The sequence below is a fragment of the Cynoglossus semilaevis genome, chromosome 18 (assembly GCF_000523025.1).
Source record: "Cynoglossus semilaevis isolate Cse_v1.0 chromosome 18, Cse_v1.0, whole genome shotgun sequence".
Taxonomy (NCBI): Eukaryota; Metazoa; Chordata; class Actinopteri; order Pleuronectiformes; family Cynoglossidae; genus Cynoglossus; species Cynoglossus semilaevis.
In genome coordinates, this window is record NC_024324.1 from 3,895,723 (window position 1) to 3,916,673 (window position 20,951).

General features: G+C 42.8%; 3 protein-coding genes and 1 non-coding gene across 4 annotated transcripts; 3 read left to right on the forward strand and 1 right to left on the reverse strand.

The window, feature by feature from the left end:
* Nucleotides 1–265: 265 nt before the first annotated feature.
* cdcp1b (CUB domain containing protein 1b) lies at nt 266–10,309 on the reverse strand. Its single transcript, XM_008331214.3, has 13 exons — nt 9,746–10,309; nt 7,310–7,534; nt 6,750–7,088; nt 6,395–6,610; nt 5,896–6,246; nt 5,310–5,525; nt 4,868–5,224; nt 4,269–4,628; nt 3,939–4,133; nt 3,245–3,601; nt 2,554–2,910; nt 2,367–2,448; nt 266–1,540 (listed from the first exon to the last, which is right to left on the reverse strand). The coding sequence occupies exons 1-13, from the start codon at nt 9,807–9,809 to the stop codon at nt 1,036–1,038; spliced, it is 3,624 nt and encodes a 1,207-aa protein (XP_008329436.1). The 5' UTR covers nt 9,810–10,309; the 3' UTR covers nt 266–1,035.
* A 1,815-nt stretch (nt 10,310–12,124) lies between these two features.
* Nucleotides 12,125–13,684, forward strand: limd1b (LIM domains containing 1b). Its single transcript, XM_008331213.3, has 6 exons — nt 12,125–12,424; nt 12,738–12,805; nt 12,929–12,991; nt 13,081–13,211; nt 13,339–13,390; nt 13,475–13,684. The coding sequence occupies exons 1-6, from the start codon at nt 12,256–12,258 to the stop codon at nt 13,556–13,558; spliced, it is 567 nt and encodes a 188-aa protein (XP_008329435.2). The 5' UTR covers nt 12,125–12,255; the 3' UTR covers nt 13,559–13,684.
* A 266-nt stretch (nt 13,685–13,950) lies between these two features.
* Nucleotides 13,951–16,452, forward strand: nrm (nurim). Its single transcript, XM_008331212.3, has 4 exons — nt 13,951–14,135; nt 14,928–15,121; nt 15,209–15,385; nt 15,756–16,452. Exons 1-4 carry the CDS (start codon nt 13,976–13,978, stop codon nt 16,062–16,064), a joined length of 840 nt encoding a protein of 279 aa, XP_008329434.2. The 5' UTR covers nt 13,951–13,975; the 3' UTR covers nt 16,065–16,452.
* On the forward strand, nt 14,405–14,477 carry trnak-cuu (transfer RNA lysine (anticodon CUU)). The gene has a single exon. It is a non-coding gene; the product is annotated as a tRNA-Lys (tRNA).
* Nucleotides 16,453–20,951: the final 4,499 nt, after the last annotated feature.

A 20,951-nucleotide genomic window follows, 5' to 3' on the forward strand; every position in this document is an offset into this window, starting at 1 on the left:
TGTTGACACTTAGCTGCAACAAACATGATGCAACCTCGCAAAATCTGGCCAGTGGATTTTATTGTTTTCCTTGGTAAACACTGGCCTCAGCTCTGCAGTCCACACCTCTCTCTGCCCATTTTCATGGCTGAGGTTCCTGTGGTTGAAATTCTTTCACCATCCAAAACTCAAGAGGTCGGTTAAATGTCAGCACTTGTGTTTGTGTGTGAGAGGAGGTTGCAGTTATCCCAAGAATTTTAATTATTACTTTTAATTATACTATTCATACTGAGCCTCTTCCCTGGAATTTATTGAAAATAAAAACGTTATGCAGGCTAACAACAAAACATTAAAAAATACTATTTATACTAAGTATAAAAACAAATACCAGAGGTATTTGAACAGGTCATTTTTTACAACGCTGCTCCTAAACTCACATCACATGGTTTGACATAACACAGAGCAATATGTTTTGCCTTCCTGGTGAGACACACAATCATGTTGTAATGTTGGAAGAGCAAAACTGAAAAGAAAAATGAAATTATTCTAAATTTTTAGCTTTTACGCTAGACTAGGCTGCCAGGTGGATTCTGCAAGGGATTTTCTTTATATTTCTACTCTATGACATCCACGTCCTCCCAATGCTGGTCTGGAGCTAGAAATACTGAGTAGGGTTGCATCAGGGAGGGCATCCAGCCTTCAAATCATATGCAGATAATCCAAAGTCATGAGCCATTTCACAGGAGCAGCAAGAGTCTTATAGTCAGAATTCCAGCTAGATTGAATGAACATGAATGATGATGGAGTCAATCTCTTTGTCCTGATCGCTGTCAAAAGAAAAATAAAAAAGGGTAAAAAAAGAGAAATCCAAAATGTCGCACTCGAAAAGGAAATTGGCGCTTCCTCTGGGCCAGATAAAACCTAATCAAACTCGGAGTGCGTACCACTTACCACCGTGGCACAGAAGACATTCACATCAGCACAGACCAAAAATATTCGGTCCTCAAACCTGAGTAGAGTAACAGCCGTCCCCGGTCTGTCCACCGTCCTAACGCTCTACAAGGTCTCCTCTGTAATGGGTGGCTGTGGCTCCATGTCCACACCAGACAGCCGGATGGTGTTCATGTCTCCCGTGCTTTTGAACGTGTACAGTTCGTTATCCACCATCCTGCGGTCCTGGAAGCCCAGGCTGTCCTGCCTGTCGATGGGAGTGCGTGGACGGGAAGGAATAAAAGTCTCTGAAGGGTCCAGGAACGTATTGTACTGGTCCATTTCAGGATCCTCATCTGGTTCTTTGATCACCGGTAACTGTCCATCGCTGGGGCCCGTGAATGTCTGGTAGGAGTCGACCTGCATGCCATTGTAGCGGTCCTGGAGGCTGTCAGCGTAGCTGGAGTCAGTGAGCAGGTGCGTATACACCATGGTCTCATCTATGGAGGCGTAGACATGGGAATCGTTGTCAGATCGGCTCTTTGTGAAGTGTTGGTCACCTGGACGGAAGATGTTCCCTTTGCCAATGTAGATGGAAGACTCTTTGTCCTTTCTTTCTTTTTTCTTTTTCCTGTAAGAAATAAAATGAGGATGATTTTTCTACAAATATTACAGAGCGTGTACCAAAACAGAACATGTCGAGTATGTAGGAATATTACTGCAAATGTTATCAAACAATACAGGTAACTGAAGTGTTTTGTCTTCTTTTATTCAAAGTTAAATTGTTTTGAAATACATGTCAAGCTGCACTGTACATGTGTTTCAGAACAACTGTAGCATCACATCATCACTACACCTGGTTTAAAAATGACTGTAATTTTAGTCATTTACATGTTACTTTGACTATCCAAAAATCAATGCATCACTTGCATGCATGTCATCATCACTACACCTGGTTTAAAAATGTCTGTAATTTTAGTAATTTACATGTAACTTTGAATATCCAAAAATCAATGCATCACTTGTGCAAAATATTTTGAATGCATTGGCTGACAGTAACTCACAGATCAGTGTAGAACACCTGCTCCTATAGCACCCCCTAGAGCCACAGTGAAGTTTGTGATCACTGAAATATTTAAGGCCTTACAGTATTTACAAGCACTCTGGTGGGTTACATCTGTGGTGGAGGGGTTCGAGTATCCGAATGAACCTAGGAGCTATGTTGTCGGGGGCTTAATGCCCCTGGTAGGGTCTCCCAAGGCAAACAGGAAGTTTGCCGCAGTAATGCGGTCGCGGTATCGGTCCGTTTTGGTGAAGAAGGAGCTGAGCCGAAAGGCAAAGCTCTCGATTTACCAGTCGATCTACGTCCCTGCCCTCACCTATGCTCATGAGCTTTGGGTCATGACTGAAAGAACAATCAGATCCCGGATACAAGCGTAATAGTTGTTGACACTTACTTTGTGATGATGCATACCACAGCCAGGGCAATCAACAAAAGAACAAGCACACCTGCTAGCCCAAGGAGAATGGCCAAGAGATCTGCAGAAGAAAAAAGCTGAATTATGGGAGAACTCCTCTATCTGTTTATTAACAGAGAGATTTCTGTGTTCTGCATGAAAAAGATTCAAGCTGATGCATGCTCACCGTTTTTTTTCTGCAGGACAATTTTAGTAACTACAGCAAAGTGCTCCTCCTCTGGAATACAATTTGACATGTTGAGGTAGAAGCTGTACGGCACCAACAGCTTGTCCTGTGACGCCTCGTCCTCCCTGCGGCTCATCATCTCCTCCTCGTAGCCTAACATCCTCACCTTGATGGCTGTGTGTCGATCCTGGCACTTGGGCTGGGTGATGTTGGTGATCTGCATCTGTGCCTGGTACTGGCTGGGCAGCGAGACGATCCATGACACGGTAGAGAAGGGCCTCATGCCCAGGGGCCAGTTAGGAGTGGCCAGCAGCAGTGGGGCAGAAGGGTTAGGGGCTACTCTGTAAATAAAAGTTTCTAAAAAAAAAAAAGAAAAAAAAAAGAAAGACAAAAGTGTCAACAGCCCCACTGAGACAGAAATCTGTGGTACAACAGTGCCCCCATGTGGAAAATTAAGGTATACATGTTTAAGGTAGAGCAGACTGATGGAAACCGTAAACCAATCTTCTCTTAAATGGCCTAGTAAAACTTGAAGCCTGTAAAATTCACAATTTTTAAGCTGAAGAAAAAATAATTCAGATTAAAATTTTACATCAAATCACTAATATGATTTTCTTTACATGTTTCTAACTAAATTATCATTACCCAATTCATAAAAACCTCCATCAGCTGAAGTAAATTCATCTCTCACCAGGGATCTCCTGACTGAGGCTGATGTTTAGAAAAGCTCCGCTGTTTCTGCTGAGGTCGTTGGCTTTAGCTGTGACTGAGATGTTGGCGTGCGCCTGAATTTTCTGGATGTTTCCGTTATGGCAGAAGTCTCCTAGCGCAAATCCGTCCTTTTCAAAAACGTGCAGCGACGTTGACGGGTCACACTCCTGTCCAGGTAGGGACTGCTGCAGACTTCCTGTGGAAGACGCCAGGTCCAGGGTACTGTGTGAAGGTATGTCCAGGTGCCAGGTGAAGCTGTGGAGAGGCATCGGCAGACAGGAGACCATTTTGGGAACGACGAGGGAGCTGGAGGAGCACAACGATGCATTCTGGCACCCTGGGTATAATAAACATACAGACAATGTTAATAGTTACTACTGTCAAAGAAGAAACAATACTTAAATACTACATGATTGGTATTTGAGTAGATCTTGTTGATCTCACATTTAAATTAATTTGGTCAGACAAATATAATCAGAAAAGGGCAAGGACTTGGAAAAAAGAATAGGGGGCTTTTAATATTTAGCAGATTAAATAAATAATTAGAAACTGCGCAGGACTAACATTAAAAGAACACAGCTAAAATAAGAAGGAGAATAGGTAGAAATGCAGCAAAACTATTGCTGAGCAAGGCTAATAGCCAAGCTAATGGCCAAATATAGAAAAAATGTTACCAATAACTTCGCTGGCAGTCAGCCGCAGCTCTTCTTTAGGACAGTCCAGGAAGGACAGGGTGGCTGTGGTGCCTGCAGCCACGTTTATCTTCTCCTGAACCTCAGAGTTGATGCTCATCTCACAGTAAGGGTCGGAGCCCACTTTCTCTAGCTGCACGGAGACTTTCTGTTTGGTGAGATCCACCGTACACAGAACTGAGAGGAGTAAGGGGAAAAAAAGAAAAAGATCAGACAAAGAACTAGACATAATTGCACATTAAAGTGGTGGTCTTTACAGTCTACTACTGTTTTCTAGAATATTTTTCTAGAAATTAGGTTTGGACCCTGTACCTGGATGTCCACTCCTCATCACAGACACCCTGTAGTTCAAGGTCAGTCCCTGCAGCGTCCTGTTGGTCTCACAGTTCTTCAACAACATCTGGAAGTTTCCCTGCTGATGTGTGGGCTGGGGGTCAGTCAGGGTCAGTCTGTTCACTTTCTTGTCTGTTTTCTGGTATTCGACCTCTACTGCACCACTGAGACACTCTGGCACCGTATGATCCTGAAAACGCACGGTGTAGTTGTGCATCCCAGGAACCGTGATGTCCCACTGCATCTGCTGGTTATCAGGGAAGTCACCTGGATAGTTGGTTGTGATGAAGTCGGTGTCTGAAACACCTCGGGGTAAGTTGACTTTCACTATGGCAACCACTGCAGAGACAAGAATGCTGTGGTTAGAAAAAAGTACATGAAAAATATATTTATTTATATATAGCTTTTCTATTTAACCTATGCTACAATACTACTAACCTATTTTCTTGGCAAACACAGCTTTTGTGTTAGCCTCCATTAGCTAACTTTTATGATTATGATTAATTATAAATAAATTGACACCTACAAATATAAACTGTAGTACAAAAAAACTGTACTGTACAAAAAAACAAACTCACTGCTGGTTTCAGGGCCAACATGTAGTTTGAAGTCAACGGGGTCCATTTTTGTGTTCCCAGGAACCTGCAGAGAAACCCGACCCTTGTATTTTGCGAGTATCGTGGTCACGGTTCCACCTTTACAAAAGGTACCAACGATTGCACGCCCTGTGCGTAAATAGGTCACAAGGGAATACGTGTGCTCATCTGGACAAGTCTCCTCATTGGAAATCTGTCTCATCCCTGGTTCTGGGAAGTCCAGCTGAAAGGCTCGGGTTGAGACGACTTTCAGGTCCCAGGTGAAGGTACGGTTGAAATCTGGGAAAAGTGAGGACTCGGCCTGGACTATGTCTCCAGAACAGGAGGTTTCTGTGCAGTCTGGTTGTAAGAGAGTCAAAAAAGAACACATTTAAACACAAGTTATGTTTCTGGAGTTTATCATGATAGAAAATAATCTTCATACCAATCTCTCTGTTGATCTCCACGATGAAAATGTCCTGAGGTTGAGGGCAGGTGAACTCCACTGAGGTGTTTCGAGGTTCATTGATTCTTAAAAATCTGGGGTTACACACAGGTTTAGGGTCCTTTTTTATGCACACACTGCAGTCAGGTTCATTGGTTGTCCTGCTGACGATGATGATGGTGTTGGGGTCAGGGGTCACAGACATCGATCGACTGCCTGAAATGAAAGATGTGATTCGATGAAGGACTCAAACATGAGTTTAATAAAGGTTTAATTTATTACTAAATCTAAAATCATTTTAAAATACAAAAAACTAGCAAGAAGACGACTACAGTACAGCAAAATATTGTGGAAAATTAAAATATATATTAAAAACAAATTGCAGCGATAGAACAAATAAAACTTACGGTTTGCCAGATAGTAAAATTTTACAATTAAAAATGTATCCAGGATCATTTCTTTAAAAATTGTACATTTCAGCAGGGCTTTGTATCAACTTTACACAAATATACTGTTTGGCTGCTTGTATGTTTTATAAGCAAATGATTGGCTACTTCTTTTTTTTCAATAAAATACAGGAACTCACCTCTTGGTGCTGCTTTAGCGTTGAACATCGTCTGATCCAGTTCTCCATCTTTGGGCACTTCCATGACAATTGATGTGGGGCCGAGCAGATTCAGACTGGACACTTTACCACCACTGCAGTAACTGTACACTTTAACACTGCCGTCACTCCTGGTCGTACTCACAGACAACTGGTTTCCATCTTTGCACTTTTCTATTGCTGGAATCTCCTCGAGTCCAACAGCAGGAAAGTCTAGGGTCAACACAGTCCTTTCCGGGACACTAATGTCCCACCACAGGGACCGGCGAAAGTCCTTAAAGAGTTCAGGATCAGCTTCTGCTGCTGCTGGAGTGCAGGACGTCTTGGTGCATTCTGGGTAGAATTTTTTGTTTATATACATTAAGAGTAAAGTTGAAATTTTGACATTTTTCACAGATCCGACTAATTCCTGTTAATTTAATTTATTAAGTCAGAACCGTACTTGCTTATTGTTTAAAATCTGAATATTCTTTGCTCTCACCCATTCCCTTCTTGATCTTCACAATGTACATGTCCTGAGGTTTTGGGCAGCTGAACTCCAGGGAGTGTTTGTCAGCGTTGGTCAACATCTTGTGAGACGGACTACAGTCTGTTGTTGAGCCAACAGTTGTGCAGACCTCACACTCCAGACCGTCAGGATCCCGGTCCAGGATCAACACAGTGCTGGGATCAACGCTCACCTCCATCGTTCTGCCCTCTACGCAACAATAAGAAATACAGTTCATTTTCTTTCTATAATTCTAAATATAAACTGGTACACTTTCAACTTTAAACAACCGGTTATAATTATTTTTTATTTTTCAATTAAAGGAAAAATGCCAAAGGGTTTTTCTTACTTAATGGTCCAGCAGAGGCTTGAAACAGTATAGATTCCACCTTAACTGCCGCTTTGACTTGCAGAGACACGGTAGCCTGATCGGACAGGTCTAAACGTGTCACAGGACCTCCCCGACAGTACCGGGTCTGACCTCTGCTGCTGGTTTTCAAGGGGGTCACTAAATACTGAAACCCATTAGTGCAGGGCACCGACGTCTCCAGCAGTCCCTCACCCAGGATGTCCAGACTCACCACCGTCTTCTCTGGTGCCTTCAGCTCCCAGAGGAAGGTTCTGGGAAACTCGGTGAAGATGGACTGAGTGTCAACAGTGGAGGGGGTGCAGGAGTCTTTGGTACATTCTGGATTACAAATTAAGGGAATAAAAATGTAAGTTGAATTCTATTCATACAGTTATCAGTCATTAAGAAGACAATAGGAAAGTGATGAGCAAATTAAGGGAATAAAAATGTAAGTTGGATTCTATTCGTACAGTTATCATGAAGAAGACAATAGAAAAGTGATTTAGAGTTTGAATGCTAACGTGTTAGCTTAGAAGCTATGGTACAAAGTATAAACTCACCGATGGCCTGGGTGAAAGTCACAGTGTAGGATTTATCTACAGGCTCAGAGCATCTGAACAGCAGCTTGACTTCCTCTTCAGGTACCAATGTGAAGGAGGACTGACAGGAAGTGTCCGTGTCATTCACCCCGCTGACCGTACACACAGCACACTGATCTGAAGGCAACTCTGTGGACACTGTCACCGTCACACCTTTGTCCGATTTTACCACCGTCTGCAGGGATTCTGAGGACACAAAAGATTTCCCAGGAAACATTAGATCAAGAGTTAAGAATTAATTTGGAAAAAGCTTGAATTGACTTGATTAGATGACCCTATACTAGAACAGTTCTGTAGGTCAGAAGGAGAAAACAGTCAAACACTGAACAGATTCAAACTGAAGGATCATTTCATTGTTGTGGAATCTTCACCTTCGTGTTTATCTGATCTCTAATGCATTAGAAAAAAGTGGCTCTAATTTGCTTATAAATAGATTTAACAAAGACATTTGTTTTTCCCAAAACTAGTTACAAAGTCAATGTATTTGTATGACGAGAGGAGCAGTTGGTCCTCTGGGATTTAAAAAAAAAAAAGGAGAAAAACACGCGTAAGATGCCACCACACCAAAAAAAACGGGGGGGGGGGGAACCAAGCAAACCTAATACGACTCAGAGAGGTTTGGGCATTTAATTTAGAGTTACTGTGATATTCTTTTCACTACAGGCTCGAGAGGTTTGGGCATTTAATTTAGAGTTGCTGTGATATTCTTTTCACTACATTTGGTGGACCAGAATACCATGAAAGACATGCATGGACATCTAAACAGCATTAAATTGTCCTCTTGGGACTCATCACAGCTGTGGACATAACTAGGATGTGAGTCATTGTCTGACAAAAACCTAGTTCTGTATCACGTACACCCGAAAAGAAAGTCAATATAATTCAAGCAACATTTTAAAAACAGTAAAAAAAATTACACTTTGTGCTGTAATTAGTCGTACCACAGAAGTCGATGTAAACATACTGTAATTAGGAACCATAAGCGTTAGTTCAACCAAATGACACTGAGCGCACACACACACTGTGATGATTGAGCAAACACAGCGGTGACCATCATGGCCGACCACACGGACTGCAACAAAGCAGAGCAAATTGACCCAAGTCTGGTTGCAGTGACTGAGGAAGAACAACAGGAATAAGAAATGATTAAATAGAACTGTTAAATGGACAAGGGCTTAAACTTATATTCAAAATATAGGTCATTTTCACAAACCTATAAAGTCTGTCTATATCAATCCATTACAAATTGTATGTTTATACTATGTACTGTGTGTTATCTTGTTTGTGCAAAGTGGGTTTTTAAAAAAAAAAGTATAAATCGTTCAAGGAAATGGATTCCGCAACCACCTGTTTTCCCTCATTACCACCAGTGAAAATGTCACGGCAGTTTACAGTAACAATGCTGATTATTTACATATAATGTTGACTTCTACCACGTGACAGCTAACCGTTAGCGTCTGAGAGTGACGTCACTGGGTTCAAGCGATACAAGATAACAAATACACAAAAAGTAGGCTACAACATTTGAAATTGATCATGACGTCACCTACCGCGAGCATCATAAGCCCACACACCGCTCAGCCAATCAGAAAAAAAGACATTTTTATGTTGTTAGGCTGTAAACATTGGACGAACTCTAAACAGCCTGTTTGAAAAGACAAATATTTGAGTTCTCAAGGTGGAGACCAAAAATACATTCTTTAAGAAGTAACTTGTTGTTTACAGTCGTCAGCTTTGACGAAGTTCAGATGCAGTTTTGAAGCCATTTCAATTAAATTCAAGCATTTGAAAATTATTCAAGCACCTACATGAAGTAATTAAAGATACTTTAATTTGAAAATAATATTTTATCTTTGCTATGATTTTCGAGTCCCCCGTCACAGGCGGTCCAGCGGATGCTCGGCTCAGCAGCAGATTGCCGGTCAATCATTAATGGAGCTCTGGTGACTTCATGCCTCCAGGAAGCCCCGCACAAATGCCCTCATAAACTTTTGAAAAATGGAGGTCTGGCAGTGAAAGCTGGGAGTTTTCTCTGCTCAGAATGACACTGGAAATGGTCCGCAGTCTATTTTCTCCCCCCCAGTTTAAATCAATATGATACGATTAAAAACCCCGCAAAAGCCCTTAATGATGTCGATAAATGACTCAGCCCTTCTTTGGAAAATCATCACTGCTTTATTGGAGCTCTATCCCAGCTTAAACCACTGCTACAGGATCTGGAGCACATTTAAAATGGGCTCACGAGCACATTATTTCGTTTTCCTTTAAAAAATAAGTGTGTAATAGTTCGAATTTCAAGCAGCAGTTTCAACAAATAACATACGGACATGATGAGGGGTTTTGTTTGTTTGGCTTTTTTTTGGCTAACGTTTGGCTAATTTTCTGGAACTCTCTCACCTGCTGAGACCAGAACTGTCAAAAGCCAAAGTCCGAGGAACTCGTGCGCCTCCAGAAGCCGCATTTTCAGTCAAGGACGCTTCGAATTCCGTTCAAATCGATGGTTACTTGAGGGGGATACGGATAAAAAAAAAGAAGAAATTATTTCTCCCAAATCCAGCGCTGCATTTGGAGTTGACAGCTACTTCCTGCTCCACATTCGTCGTGCGCAACAGAAACGCGGCGCATCGGAGGGCGTGGTGCGCAGCTCACAGGTGGTTTACGGTTACCTGTTCAAACTTGACGGGTTAGCGCTAAGGTCCTGGATCAGCCAAAAAAAAAATTAATACATTTTTTAAAAAAACAGTGTAGAATACGTAAAAAAATGTGGAGTGGTATTAAAGAGAGGAGACCTCCAGCCATTCCCTTTACACTGTGTCACAGCGGGCGCCCCATTTCAGCCCGGAACATGCCGAGGATTGTTGGCACGATGTCCTCCCTGTTTCCCATCCCAGAAACAAGGCAGAGCAGGGTGTGGAAGCAGACCTTTTAAGACAGACCAGGACTATTGATGCGTTTTTTCTTCCTATAATTCGCAGTGACGTGTTAAATTAAATATGTATTATTCCCTAATGTAGCGCAGTGACGAACGCATGACAGTAATACCGATTAATTTGTAGGATTAATCTTAGTCTTTGTGCAAATTTCTTAGCTATATTGTGATAAATGTAAGCCATAGCAGTGCTTTGTAATCTTTTTGATTGTATTTTTTACCTAATCTTTACAGATTTTATGTTATTCTTTTAATCTACGTTTATACTTTTTCTTTTCTCTCAGTGTACAGCTGAGTACATAGATAATTCTTCCCTATTGGTTGAGTCATTTTGGCACTAATTAAATGGTCTAAATGACTTTCAAGCCCTACTTCATACACACCTGACATAGGGGACGGATGATTTAATACCAATATCTTGTTGCACAAATGAATGAAGTTAATAAAAGGAGACAAAATGCACGACCTGCGTTAGCATGATAGCTTTTACAGATTTTGACAAAGGAGATCAGACTTAATTCACACCACACACATGTGGTCTGGTCGTGGAAGTGATGCTAAAAGTGTGTTCATGAGCCTGTGTGAAATCACATGCAGGACTGTATTTGGGAATAACACTCCCGTTCCCTCCTGCCTCCACACGCCTGATGACATTCCTGCAGTGAAACATACCTGAGGGCAGTTGCCACTTTCATACAAACACTTGTCCTCCCGTGTTTGAACCATTCAGCTCTACGTTGCATCACAGATACCTCTGTTAAAGTCCATTTAATCTGATAATAAACTTGAAGAACCAGAGCCTGAAGGCTGACGTTGCCTCAGTTTGACCCACTTTTGTCCCACTCTTATTTATTATGAACTTTCTGTTGTTAACTGTTTTTAGATCACCCTCAACACACACACGCATGTTCACACACACAATCCAGCATCAGTGACACCACTGACTGACTGACTGTTTTTTGCTGAACCAGTCTGACAGCCTGCAGAGTGGGCGGTAGTGTGGTGGTGATCTTAGGCTGCTTCTCCCACTGTGGTGTGTGTGTGTGTGTGCGTGTTAACAAAGAAGCTCAGTGAAGAATCAGCAGCTGTCTGACCCCCTCCCACCCCCCACCATCCTCCTCTTCCTGTGTATCTGAGTGAGTGCAGCCAAACATTTGCTGCATGTAATGGACCACGGGAGTCGACGTTTGCAGCCGACTGGTTTGACTGTTTATGCTTAAGGCTAAAATATACAGGCTGTAAATGTGGGTCACACGTCTTTTCACTGACAAGGATATGAAAAAAACATATCCTAAAATATTCATAGAAACCCTGAAATGTCAATTTTAAACACTGGCTAGAGATTTATAACATTTTTTAAAATGTAGTTTTCTTCATTTTCAATATATTGATATATTAAATTTATGTACATTTTTGTGAATAAACTGTAATAATTGAACTGGGTTAACTTTTTAGGTTAATTTTTAGAAACATGTCTCCTCTAAAAATAAAATAACATAGTTTTAAAATAGTTAACAATGTCCCAGTATATATATATATATATGTATATACTGTACATATTGTGAACTGGGTCAAATAGTATGTAGTAGATCAGCATAAAGATATTTGGGAACCAGTCTTTTAGCCACAGTCTATTTTCCTCAGAAGTAAAATCTTACACAGTGATTACATCTGCCTCTTGACCTCCTTTTATTTGAGTCATGTCTTTGGACCCAAAAAGCACCTGAATGCAACTGCCGTAAACTCAGATATATAGTACATCAGCTCGTCTTACAGCTGTCTGCGCTGCACATATAATTAGACTCCAGACAGTCGTAGTGGGAGCTACAGTGGGAGCAGACAGCTGAGGAACATATAGAGTGAGTGGAAGATGGAGCAGTGTTATGGTGGCAGTCTGTGCTTCGGTGAGGCAGGAACACACTCCACATGTCCTCGTCCAGCGTGTTTGTGTTTCTTATTTACACTCAGTTGTCACTGAATGAAGTCGTGGTTTCACTGTAAACACTTTGTGTTTCTTGTGTGGACTGTGTTGTGTTTATGCTCAGGGATCTGTGTGAGATGCAGGAGAGCAGTGATCGGTACAGGGAGAGGCTGCAGGGCGCTGGGACTTCTGTTCCATGTCACTTGTTTCACGTGCAGCCTTTGTTGTGAGTCTTTTTAATGTGACTGTAAAAGGTTCAAATCCCATGGAAAAACATGCAATAGAAATTATTCATAACAACAACTATTATTACAAATACCTGTGTTTCAGAACTGTTTTGCAACTAAGCCAAAAATTGAGGGACTTAATTAAAAAACTTTCTTTATAATGAAAAAAGTCTTTAAAAACATTCCAAATATCCTGTGATGTTACAATGAACATGACACAATCTTCAATGTTGACTTTTTTTAGTTTTCTTGTCATTGTTTTGTCTTGTTTTGTTTCTATATTTTATTTGCTTCACTTTTCTTTATGTTCAGATAAACAGCTTGTTGGAAAACCGTTTTATTCGGCGTCAGGAGAGATCTACTGTGAAAAAGACTTTTTGGTGAGCATATATGAGTTTGAAGGTGAATATATACGTATCTTAAGTTTTAATAAAAGTCCATTTCACTCAAACTCTAATCAATGCTGTGAAGTGGAATAAACACATGACCTGGTTCTACTGCAGTACTCGGGGGTTTATCCCTCCCCAGAAGTGTGCAGCAGCTGTGGGCATCTGATACCAGACATGGTGAGTCAGCATCCCAGCAGTGCATGTTTGTTACTGTGATGCTCACTGTTCTACAATGTTATAAAGAGATGCATAATTTGCACCATCAGGTTCTTCAGGCCCGTGGGAAGTCCTACCATCCTTCCTGTTTCCGCTGCATCGTCTGCAGAGAGAGTCTGGAGGGTCAGCCCTTCACTGTGGACGCAGAAAACAGAGTGTACTGTGTCAGCGACTACCACAGGTGAACCCTTTGATTCTCACCACAGAGAAGAGATTGAACTCTAAATCCTGTCAGACAGGCTGCTGTGACGTAGCAGTCACACCCAGAATCACTTCACTTCTCAGTTTCTCTCTCTCTGTGGTTTCAGGGTCAAGGCCCCCTACTGTGAAGCCTGCAGATTACCAATACTGCCGAGTGAGGTCAGCTCAGACTACATGGAAATATTATCGTTTATGTATACATTTTAGTTAAAAGCATTTTCTCGATTTCTGTTTTTGTTTTAGGGATCTTCAGAATCCATCCGAGTGGTTTCATGTGACAGAAATTACCACGTGGAGTGCTACAATGGAGAAGTTCACCTCATTTAGGGAAAAAGAAAATAGATAAATCTCTTAGAGTAAACTGGTTTAAACGAATATGAAACTGAAGTATAAAGTAGTTTAGCAGGAATCCACACCAATAAACACCATGTAAATAAAGACTATGTGCAATGTTGAATTTTTGAGGGTTTTATTTTCATATTCACTGTGACATGTGACACATTTAATGTGATAACGACTTTTGTTTGTTTGAGAGAGCAACAAATTAAATATTTTATTTGAGGTTAAAAAATAGTCCGTATAACGAGTAAAACGCTCACCTGTCATTGTGTACTTTTTTTCTCGATATGCGTTCATTTTATTTGTGGGATTCTACCGCCATCGTGTGTCCACAGTCGGTACTGACCCTGACACCCCCTCCCGGAAGAAAGCGCCACGGAGGAATTTGCCAAATGAAGAGATAGGATGATTGAAATGGCGTCAGTCACTATACGTGGCTGCGCCTTCGGCGCTGTGACTCTGCTGAACTTTGCGTTTGTTTTTATTTCCGGCGCGGACTTTATTCACTTTATATCATTCAAAACCATATACTACAACATCACAGGAGAGACGATACTGTGTCAAGGTGATTATAGTAGTTTATGTTTGTTTTCTTCCTTGAGCGGATACCACGGTCTTCCTCTGGTTGCAGGAACAAAGTAATATGATAAGATGTGGCATTTAAGGTGGTATTAATGTTGTAACAAGGTCAATTCCATATTATACGCAAACATTCAGTCGATGTTTATGTTATTTATTAATCTGTTGCACCATAAGTAATATAATAAGTGTGACATAAAAATACATCCTGTGAATGAATGTTTATTAACAGACCACGCCTTTCGACACACAACTGCCCGGCTAGCTCAGTCGGTAGAGCATGAGACTCTTAATCTCAGGGTCGTGGGTTCGAGCCCCACGTTGGGCGACACGTTTTTGTCTGAAAAACATGTTTGGATACTTTTTTCCGATAGATTGAAGACTTTTATAAGATACTTTTCTGTAGCATTCTGGTAAATTCTAACCAGTAGTTTAACCATGTTGTGTTCAAGTCAACATTATGAAGACTTCTGGTCAATAAGTTAGTAATACTAATATAATACAATATCATATAAACAGTACTATTAAAAAACTGTAAAAACATATATATAAATAAGCAGTATATTAATAACAGCAACAATAATACATTTAAAAATATGTGCAACAAAGTAAAACACTATGACAGAGAAGCAATATAGTAAATATATAATATAATAAATATTTGTTTTGACTGAGGACATGCCTGTGTTTCAGAAAGGTATTTGATTTAGTTATTTATATTCCTTAAAACTGTCTGAACCATATATACTTTCTCCCCCGGTTGGTGCCTGAACCTCAGACTCCATCCCGTGGTCTGCGGCCCTGCAGGATGCCTCTGTCCTCCGGTCTGTAGCTGTGGATGTTGCTCTGCTGGGTCTGTTCATCGTACAGCACAGTCTGCTGGCCTGGTCACCTGTCAAAAAGGTTCTGCAGTCAGCGCTGGGTTCATTGAACAGGACATTTTACTGCTTCACCACCGCGCTGGCTCTACAGGTACAACAAGGTCCTCCACCCAACGTTTGACCACTGCAGTAATAAATACATTCTAATTTTGGCCTTGTTTTTTTTTTCCTGGGGTAGATCCTAATGAGATGTTGGCAGCCTGTGACTAGTGCCCCCTGTCTGTGGTCAGTGCGTCATGCACCGTGGAGTGTGTGGTTCCCTCTGCTCTGTTTCACTTTGCACTTCCTGTGCTGGGCCATCATCTGCAGCATCCTGTTGATCTTCGATTATCCAGAGCTGCTGGGCATCAAGCAGGTAACCATAGAATCACCAGTCGCAGATGACAGTATGTAATACAGTATGACATAATGCAAAGCTAACATTTAGCTGTTACTACAGTTTTAGCTATTTGTTGTTGTTCTCACTGCTTTGCTGACTTTTTTTGTTGTTTTGGCTAATGTTGGCTAATATTTCAGTATTTTTGGTTTTAGTTAATAAACCATTTTATGACTTTTATCCTATGACTAATCCTGTTTATATGAGGTTATTCTTTCCTCTTGTTGCTGTAGGTAACACTAAGTTTGCTATTTTATTTTATTTTTCTGGTGAATCTGGGGTAACCGCTGCTAACCAGGCAAATGTTAGCATCCAGGTTTGTGTTAACTAACTCTCTTGATGCTGACAGGTTTATTACGAGTTCCTGGGACTAGGAGAGCCCGTGTCCTACAAGTCAGCCCCTGCTCAGCGTTTCCTGTCTCACCTGCGCCACCCAGTGTGCCTGGAGCTGGCCGTGGTGCTGTGGTTCCTGCCTGCACTGTCATTGGACCGACTGCTGCTAGCTGGGTCTCTGTCCACCTACCTAGCTGTCGCCCACTCTCTGGACAAACAGGATTTAGCATACCTCTGCGTCCAGATTAAGAGCAAAGTGCAGCTCCTGGCTGAGCCACAGCAGGGGGGCGCTGACGCCACCAACTGGACCCACAAGGAGAAGTGATATTAATGTGTCTTTTTTTTTTAATGTAGAATTGTCCGTTACTGCTATTATTAACACAAACCAGACACTGATAATGCACGGGATTACACCACTGTATTCATTTCTGCTTCTGCAAAATGAAACTCAATCTGAGTGAAATATTTTTGAAACAATATTCAGACTTTTATGTCCACTGCATATGAACTTTTATAGAGAATATTTCATTTAAAAAATATATTTTTACACCAGAAATGTGTGATTTACACCAATTTCTGAAAATAGTAAGATTTAAGAGTTAATATTAAAATTCCTACCATTCAATATATAATAAGCCTTTCTTTAAATTTTTTGTACACATGTATTTCAAAAAGAACTGTCCATGGAAACGAATATTAAAATTTCACACTAATAAACACTGTCACTTGGTGGTGAATAAAGGGGCAGAGGTGAGAGAGAGGGGGAGAGAGAGTGAGTGTGTGTGTGTGTGATCGTGTGCTGAGGAAGATTCCTGGATGATCAGAAGTCACAGATATAGAAACGGCAACAAACGTTAACGTTCCACTGTGACGTGTTTCTCCTTCATCCTTGACGCCTCCTTTCTCCTCCTTAACCACCGCCTCTTCTCCAATCACTTCCTGCTACATGCAGGGATAAGACAAGGAGATAAAGGGGGTGGGCAGGGGGAGGTGGGTGGGGTCAAGGTAGGGATGAATGGTCAGGCAGACGGCCATGCTCTTTAAACACCTTTTTTTTAGGTCTGACAATATGGTGCGAGTCCCTAAATACTCCTGAGGGAGTTTAATGGGGTTATGGGATTAGAGTGGAGTGTTGCTGTTGCTGCTGCTGCTGCTGCTGCTGCTTCTGTTGCTGTTGCTGCTGCTGAGACGTAAAAACATTTACTACTACAGGGACCAGGATTTCGTCATGTTCTCTCATCTACAGTCAGGTCACCGCCGGAATATATTTGATTGACGTTGTCTTTTAGTGTTTTTATTTATTGGATGTAAAATTTTCTACGAGGCTTTTGCTCCACGCAGACAAGCGGCGATGACATCAGTTCTCTCTGAGTGGATTTGAAAATATCTGGGGCAGAATATTTGGTTGTTTGGTGAGTTGAATAATTTTCTGTTTAGAAATGACACAAAAAATAACATACAGCAACATTTCCAAACAGCAGTAGCTCCTAAGCTTAATTCCATGCAAACATTTAAAATGTATACACAACACATTTTGTCTCCCGTTAAGTTGCATTACTGCCACCTACAGGATTCATTTGTCACTGTTAAATAATTCCAACTAGAAACATCCCTAACACTTGTATAATAAAGGCAGAACGTTGTATCTAAGGTGATCACATTTGTTTTGTTTTTTTTCTAGGACCAGTGATTTTTGTGTCCACAGGGACCAGCAGCAATATTTCACCTCAAAGTTACATTATGTCTGTCTCCTCTCTGCCGGAATGGAAGCAAGTTTTGCTGGAGAAGAAGAGGCGAGAGGAGGAGCAGCGAGAGAGGAGGGAAAAAGAGGAGGAGGAAAAACTGGCCAGCATGCCGGCCTGGAAGAGAGGGATCATCCAGAGGAGGAAGGCAAAGCAGGACGGCAGTGAACAAGAGAGAGACATCCTTCTCCTGCAGGTGGACGTCAGGTCAACTCCCACTGAGAGCGACAGTGACAGCTCTGTAACAGTTAATCTGGGGAGTGAGCTGTCACTGAGTCCTGATCCTGGACAGTGGGCGGATGCAGACCCCAAATCAGTGAGCGAGGTGTCTGTGGAAACTATAGTTCCCCTGCATGAAAACCCTTTTATCCGCACACAGTACGCATGGAGGAAGGTCAGGGACACGGATGGAGAGGTTAAGGAAAAGGAAAAGGACAAAATATTCCCAAAATATCAAGATGGAGAGCTGGAGGTCAAGAGGTTCAGAGATGTAAGTGAAGGACGGGACCAGGAGAGAAGCAGGGACTGGAGTCAGAGAGATAACAGCAGAGACGGATGGGAAAATGTTAAATGTCAGAGGAAGAACTCGGTTAAAGATGCAGAGGAGGAAGTACAATTCCTGAATGTTAACAAAGACGACGAGGAACGAGACCTGGATTCACCGTCTCTATCATGTTCTCCCCTCGTTCCGCATCTGCAAACCATCCGTGCTGAAAATATCATCATCATTGAACAGGACAGACAAAGAAATGAAAAAGGAAGAGGGAATTGGAGGGAAGAGGAGAGGAAGAGACCGGAGGAGGAGCACGTGGGAAAGAAAGGGATGAAGAAGAACCTGAAGGAACTCCTGGGTGGAGAAGGAAGTGTCACTGAGATTCAAGCCTCTGAGGTTCTGATTATAAAGCCCTCTGGAAAAAGAAGCACAAGTGGGACGGAAGAAGAGAGTCGAGAATCAAAGATGGAGTGTAACGGCCGAGAACTCCGCACAGATATGTCCTGGATTAAATGGAGAGACAGGCCGTGGGGCCAGACCATCGTCACCAGAGAAGACAATCACAGCTCAGAGGACGATGTGTTTGTCGAGAGGGGAGGGAGGGTGAGTCAGCTGCTGAGTAAGTTTGGGGAGCATCGGCCGCCAACTCGTTCCAAAAGCTCTGAAAACTTCCTCCGACACGTTGGTAGAAAATACTCAGGAGGTGAAGAAGACCAAGAATGGGAGACGAGGCGTACAGAGGACAGAAGTACGGTCCTGAAAGGTCTCCCCAAAAGGTCCTTCAGCTTCTGCGATAGAGTCATCTGCACGAGAGAGAAGGGTTTAGATAACGAAGGAAAGACAGCGCCCCCATTGGCAAAGCATTTGGATAAAGAAAGGTTTGGAAGGTGTCGTGATAAATGGGTGAAAAATATAGATAACGAGTCCCTGCAGAGCAGACGGGAGGCGCACGCACACACCTTCGTCCAAGACAGGTTTGAAGTTAGGAGAGTGGAGTGTAGTGATGATGGCGTTACAGAGATGACAGGCACATGTACCGAAGACCAGGGCTTCACTGTGGCAACTGTCAAAAACACAGAAGGAGTTGCATTTGCAAGAAGAGTAGTGATTAGGCAGGGGGCGAGAGGGGCAAGTGAGAGAGGAGCGAAGCAAGAGACGGGCGAGAAATGTTTAGGAAGGAGGTCGAGTGGAGAAAAGGAAGAACAAATAAATGTTTTTTACAGAAATAATTTTGTTTTAGGAGATGGTTTTGAAAACACCAAGTCTCCTAACGATCTCCACAGTTTGGTCCAGGCTGCATCGACAGACACCGTGAGTCCACTGACCGCTGCTGGAGGTCACCACAGACACACATCGGCCTTCACTGATTTGCAGGCTCCAGGCCGCCACCTAGTGTCAGAGTGGAGTGGAGCCTGTCGAGGCTCATCTGTTCTGTCCCAGCACACTGAGGAACTGATCAATAAAATAGAAAAAATAGGAGAAACAACTGTTTATGGCAACACAAGAGGAGAAAAGACCCACAAAGAGTTCACTGAGCAGGAAGGACATTACGGTGACGTTGGATCACTGCCGTCTCCAAAACAGATGGCACCTCTTGAAATACAAATCCCTAGGACTGTGTTTTACGTTGCAGACGAAATGGCAGCGGGTCAAATGAGGGACGGACAGGGGGTTCAGAGGAGGGACAGTTGGAGGATTGGGAAGCCCTTGAGTCGCATCGAGTCCCTTCGAGAGAAAATTAGACAACGGGAGCTGGAGAGGCAGAAGCAGAGGGAGACGGATGGAGAAGCGGAGATCAGTGACACTCAGGCAGCAGGGCCAAGGGTTGATGGGAGGAGAGCAGAAATAGAGGAAGAGAGAGAAGCTGCAGCTAACACGCGGAAGAAGCTGCCAGAGGCCGATACACTCCAGGAAGACGCAGCAGCTCAGACATCCACGGACGCGTTTGACGTCAGACAGGAAGTGTTGAAAACCTGCCCTCAGCTTCCTGTTACTGTCCCACAGTCACAAGCTGTCAGAGGAGAGGAAGTAACAAATAGGTACACCACCACCACCACTGCTGCTGCTGCTGCTGCTACTGCTGCTGCTGAAGATTTCTCTGACAACTCTGAGATATCTGACGATGAGGACGACCTGCTGGAACATGACACAGAACAGCTGAGAAGCCAACACGACAGTGAAGAAGAAGACAAAGAAGAAGACGAAGAAGAAGACGAAGAAGAAGACGAAGAAGAGGAAGAAGAAGAAGAAGAAGACGAAGAAGAAGACAAAGAAGAAGACGAGGAGGAGATAGAAATACAGCTGTCAGAAGAGGAGGACAGGGAGGAACACACATCGGTTTTTGACCCCACAGAACCTCTGTCCTCGTCTCCTCCTTACCCAGACTCCCTCACAGCAATGAGTAGGATCTACAACCTGGAAACTGTTGGCTCCAGGACAGGTTTGTGTCTGAGAGACAGGACTGTGGACATCTCACCGGTGCACCTTGTAAAAGTCACACCTCACATATCAAAGGCACAGGAAGGGGGCGCAGACGTCTGTAATGTTCAGAGGATACAAACGCGGATAGAACAGCTCCGGCTCAAAGACCAGGAGACGCTGAAGTCCAGTTCTTTACCCAACCATGTTGTGAGGGACAGAGGGACCAGATGGAATCAAAGTGCCAAAGGAGTGTTAACGCCACAGGTACAAGACGACGCTGCGAGTCAGTCGGAGTCCAACTGTAAAACGTCTCTCCATCGAGTTTGTTCTCCCACGTCCCATCTCAAACAAACCATCACCGTTGGCCCCTCGTTCCACAGGAGCCAATCTCCAGAGAACTCTCTCAAACCCACAGACTGTGGCCCAACGCCGGCTTCATCCCCAAACCTCCAATCTCCTTCACAATCACGCAGTGCCTCTCCATCTCCGAATCCATCGCCCGTTCTTTTCTCCATCAGGAGTTCCTCTGGAGGCCAGGTGAGGCGAGGCACCACCT

Excerpts from the sequence above, each read along its gene's own strand:
- cdcp1b (XM_008331214.3), bottom strand. The coding sequence starts at position 9,809 with ATGCGGCTTCTGGAGGCGCACGAGTTCCTCGGACTTTGGCTTTTGACA. Across the intron at positions 7,535-9,745 it reads GACAGTTCTGGTCTCAGCAG|AATCCCTGCAGACGGTGGTA; the intron begins GTGAGAGAGTTC and ends TTGTGTCCTCAG. Across the intron at positions 2,449-2,553 it reads TGTCCTGCAGAAAAAAAACG|ATCTCTTGGCCATTCTCCTT; the intron begins GTGAGCATGCAT and ends TTTCTTCTGCAG.
- limd1b (XM_008331213.3), top strand. The coding sequence starts at position 12,256 with ATGAAGTCGTGGTTTCACTGTAAACACTTTGTGTTTCTTGTGTGGACT. Across the intron at positions 12,806-12,928 it reads ACTGTGAAAAAGACTTTTTG|TACTCGGGGGTTTATCCCTC; the intron begins GTGAGCATATAT and ends GTTCTACTGCAG. Across the intron at positions 13,212-13,338 it reads TGTGTCAGCGACTACCACAG|GGTCAAGGCCCCCTACTGTG; the intron begins GTGAACCCTTTG and ends CTGTGGTTTCAG.
- nrm (XM_008331212.3), top strand. The coding sequence starts at position 13,976 with ATGATTGAAATGGCGTCAGTCACTATACGTGGCTGCGCCTTCGGCGCT. Across the intron at positions 14,136-14,927 it reads AGAGACGATACTGTGTCAAG|ACTCCATCCCGTGGTCTGCG; the intron begins GTGATTATAGTA and ends CCTGAACCTCAG. Across the intron at positions 15,386-15,755 it reads AGCTGCTGGGCATCAAGCAG|GTTTATTACGAGTTCCTGGG; the intron begins GTAACCATAGAA and ends TGATGCTGACAG.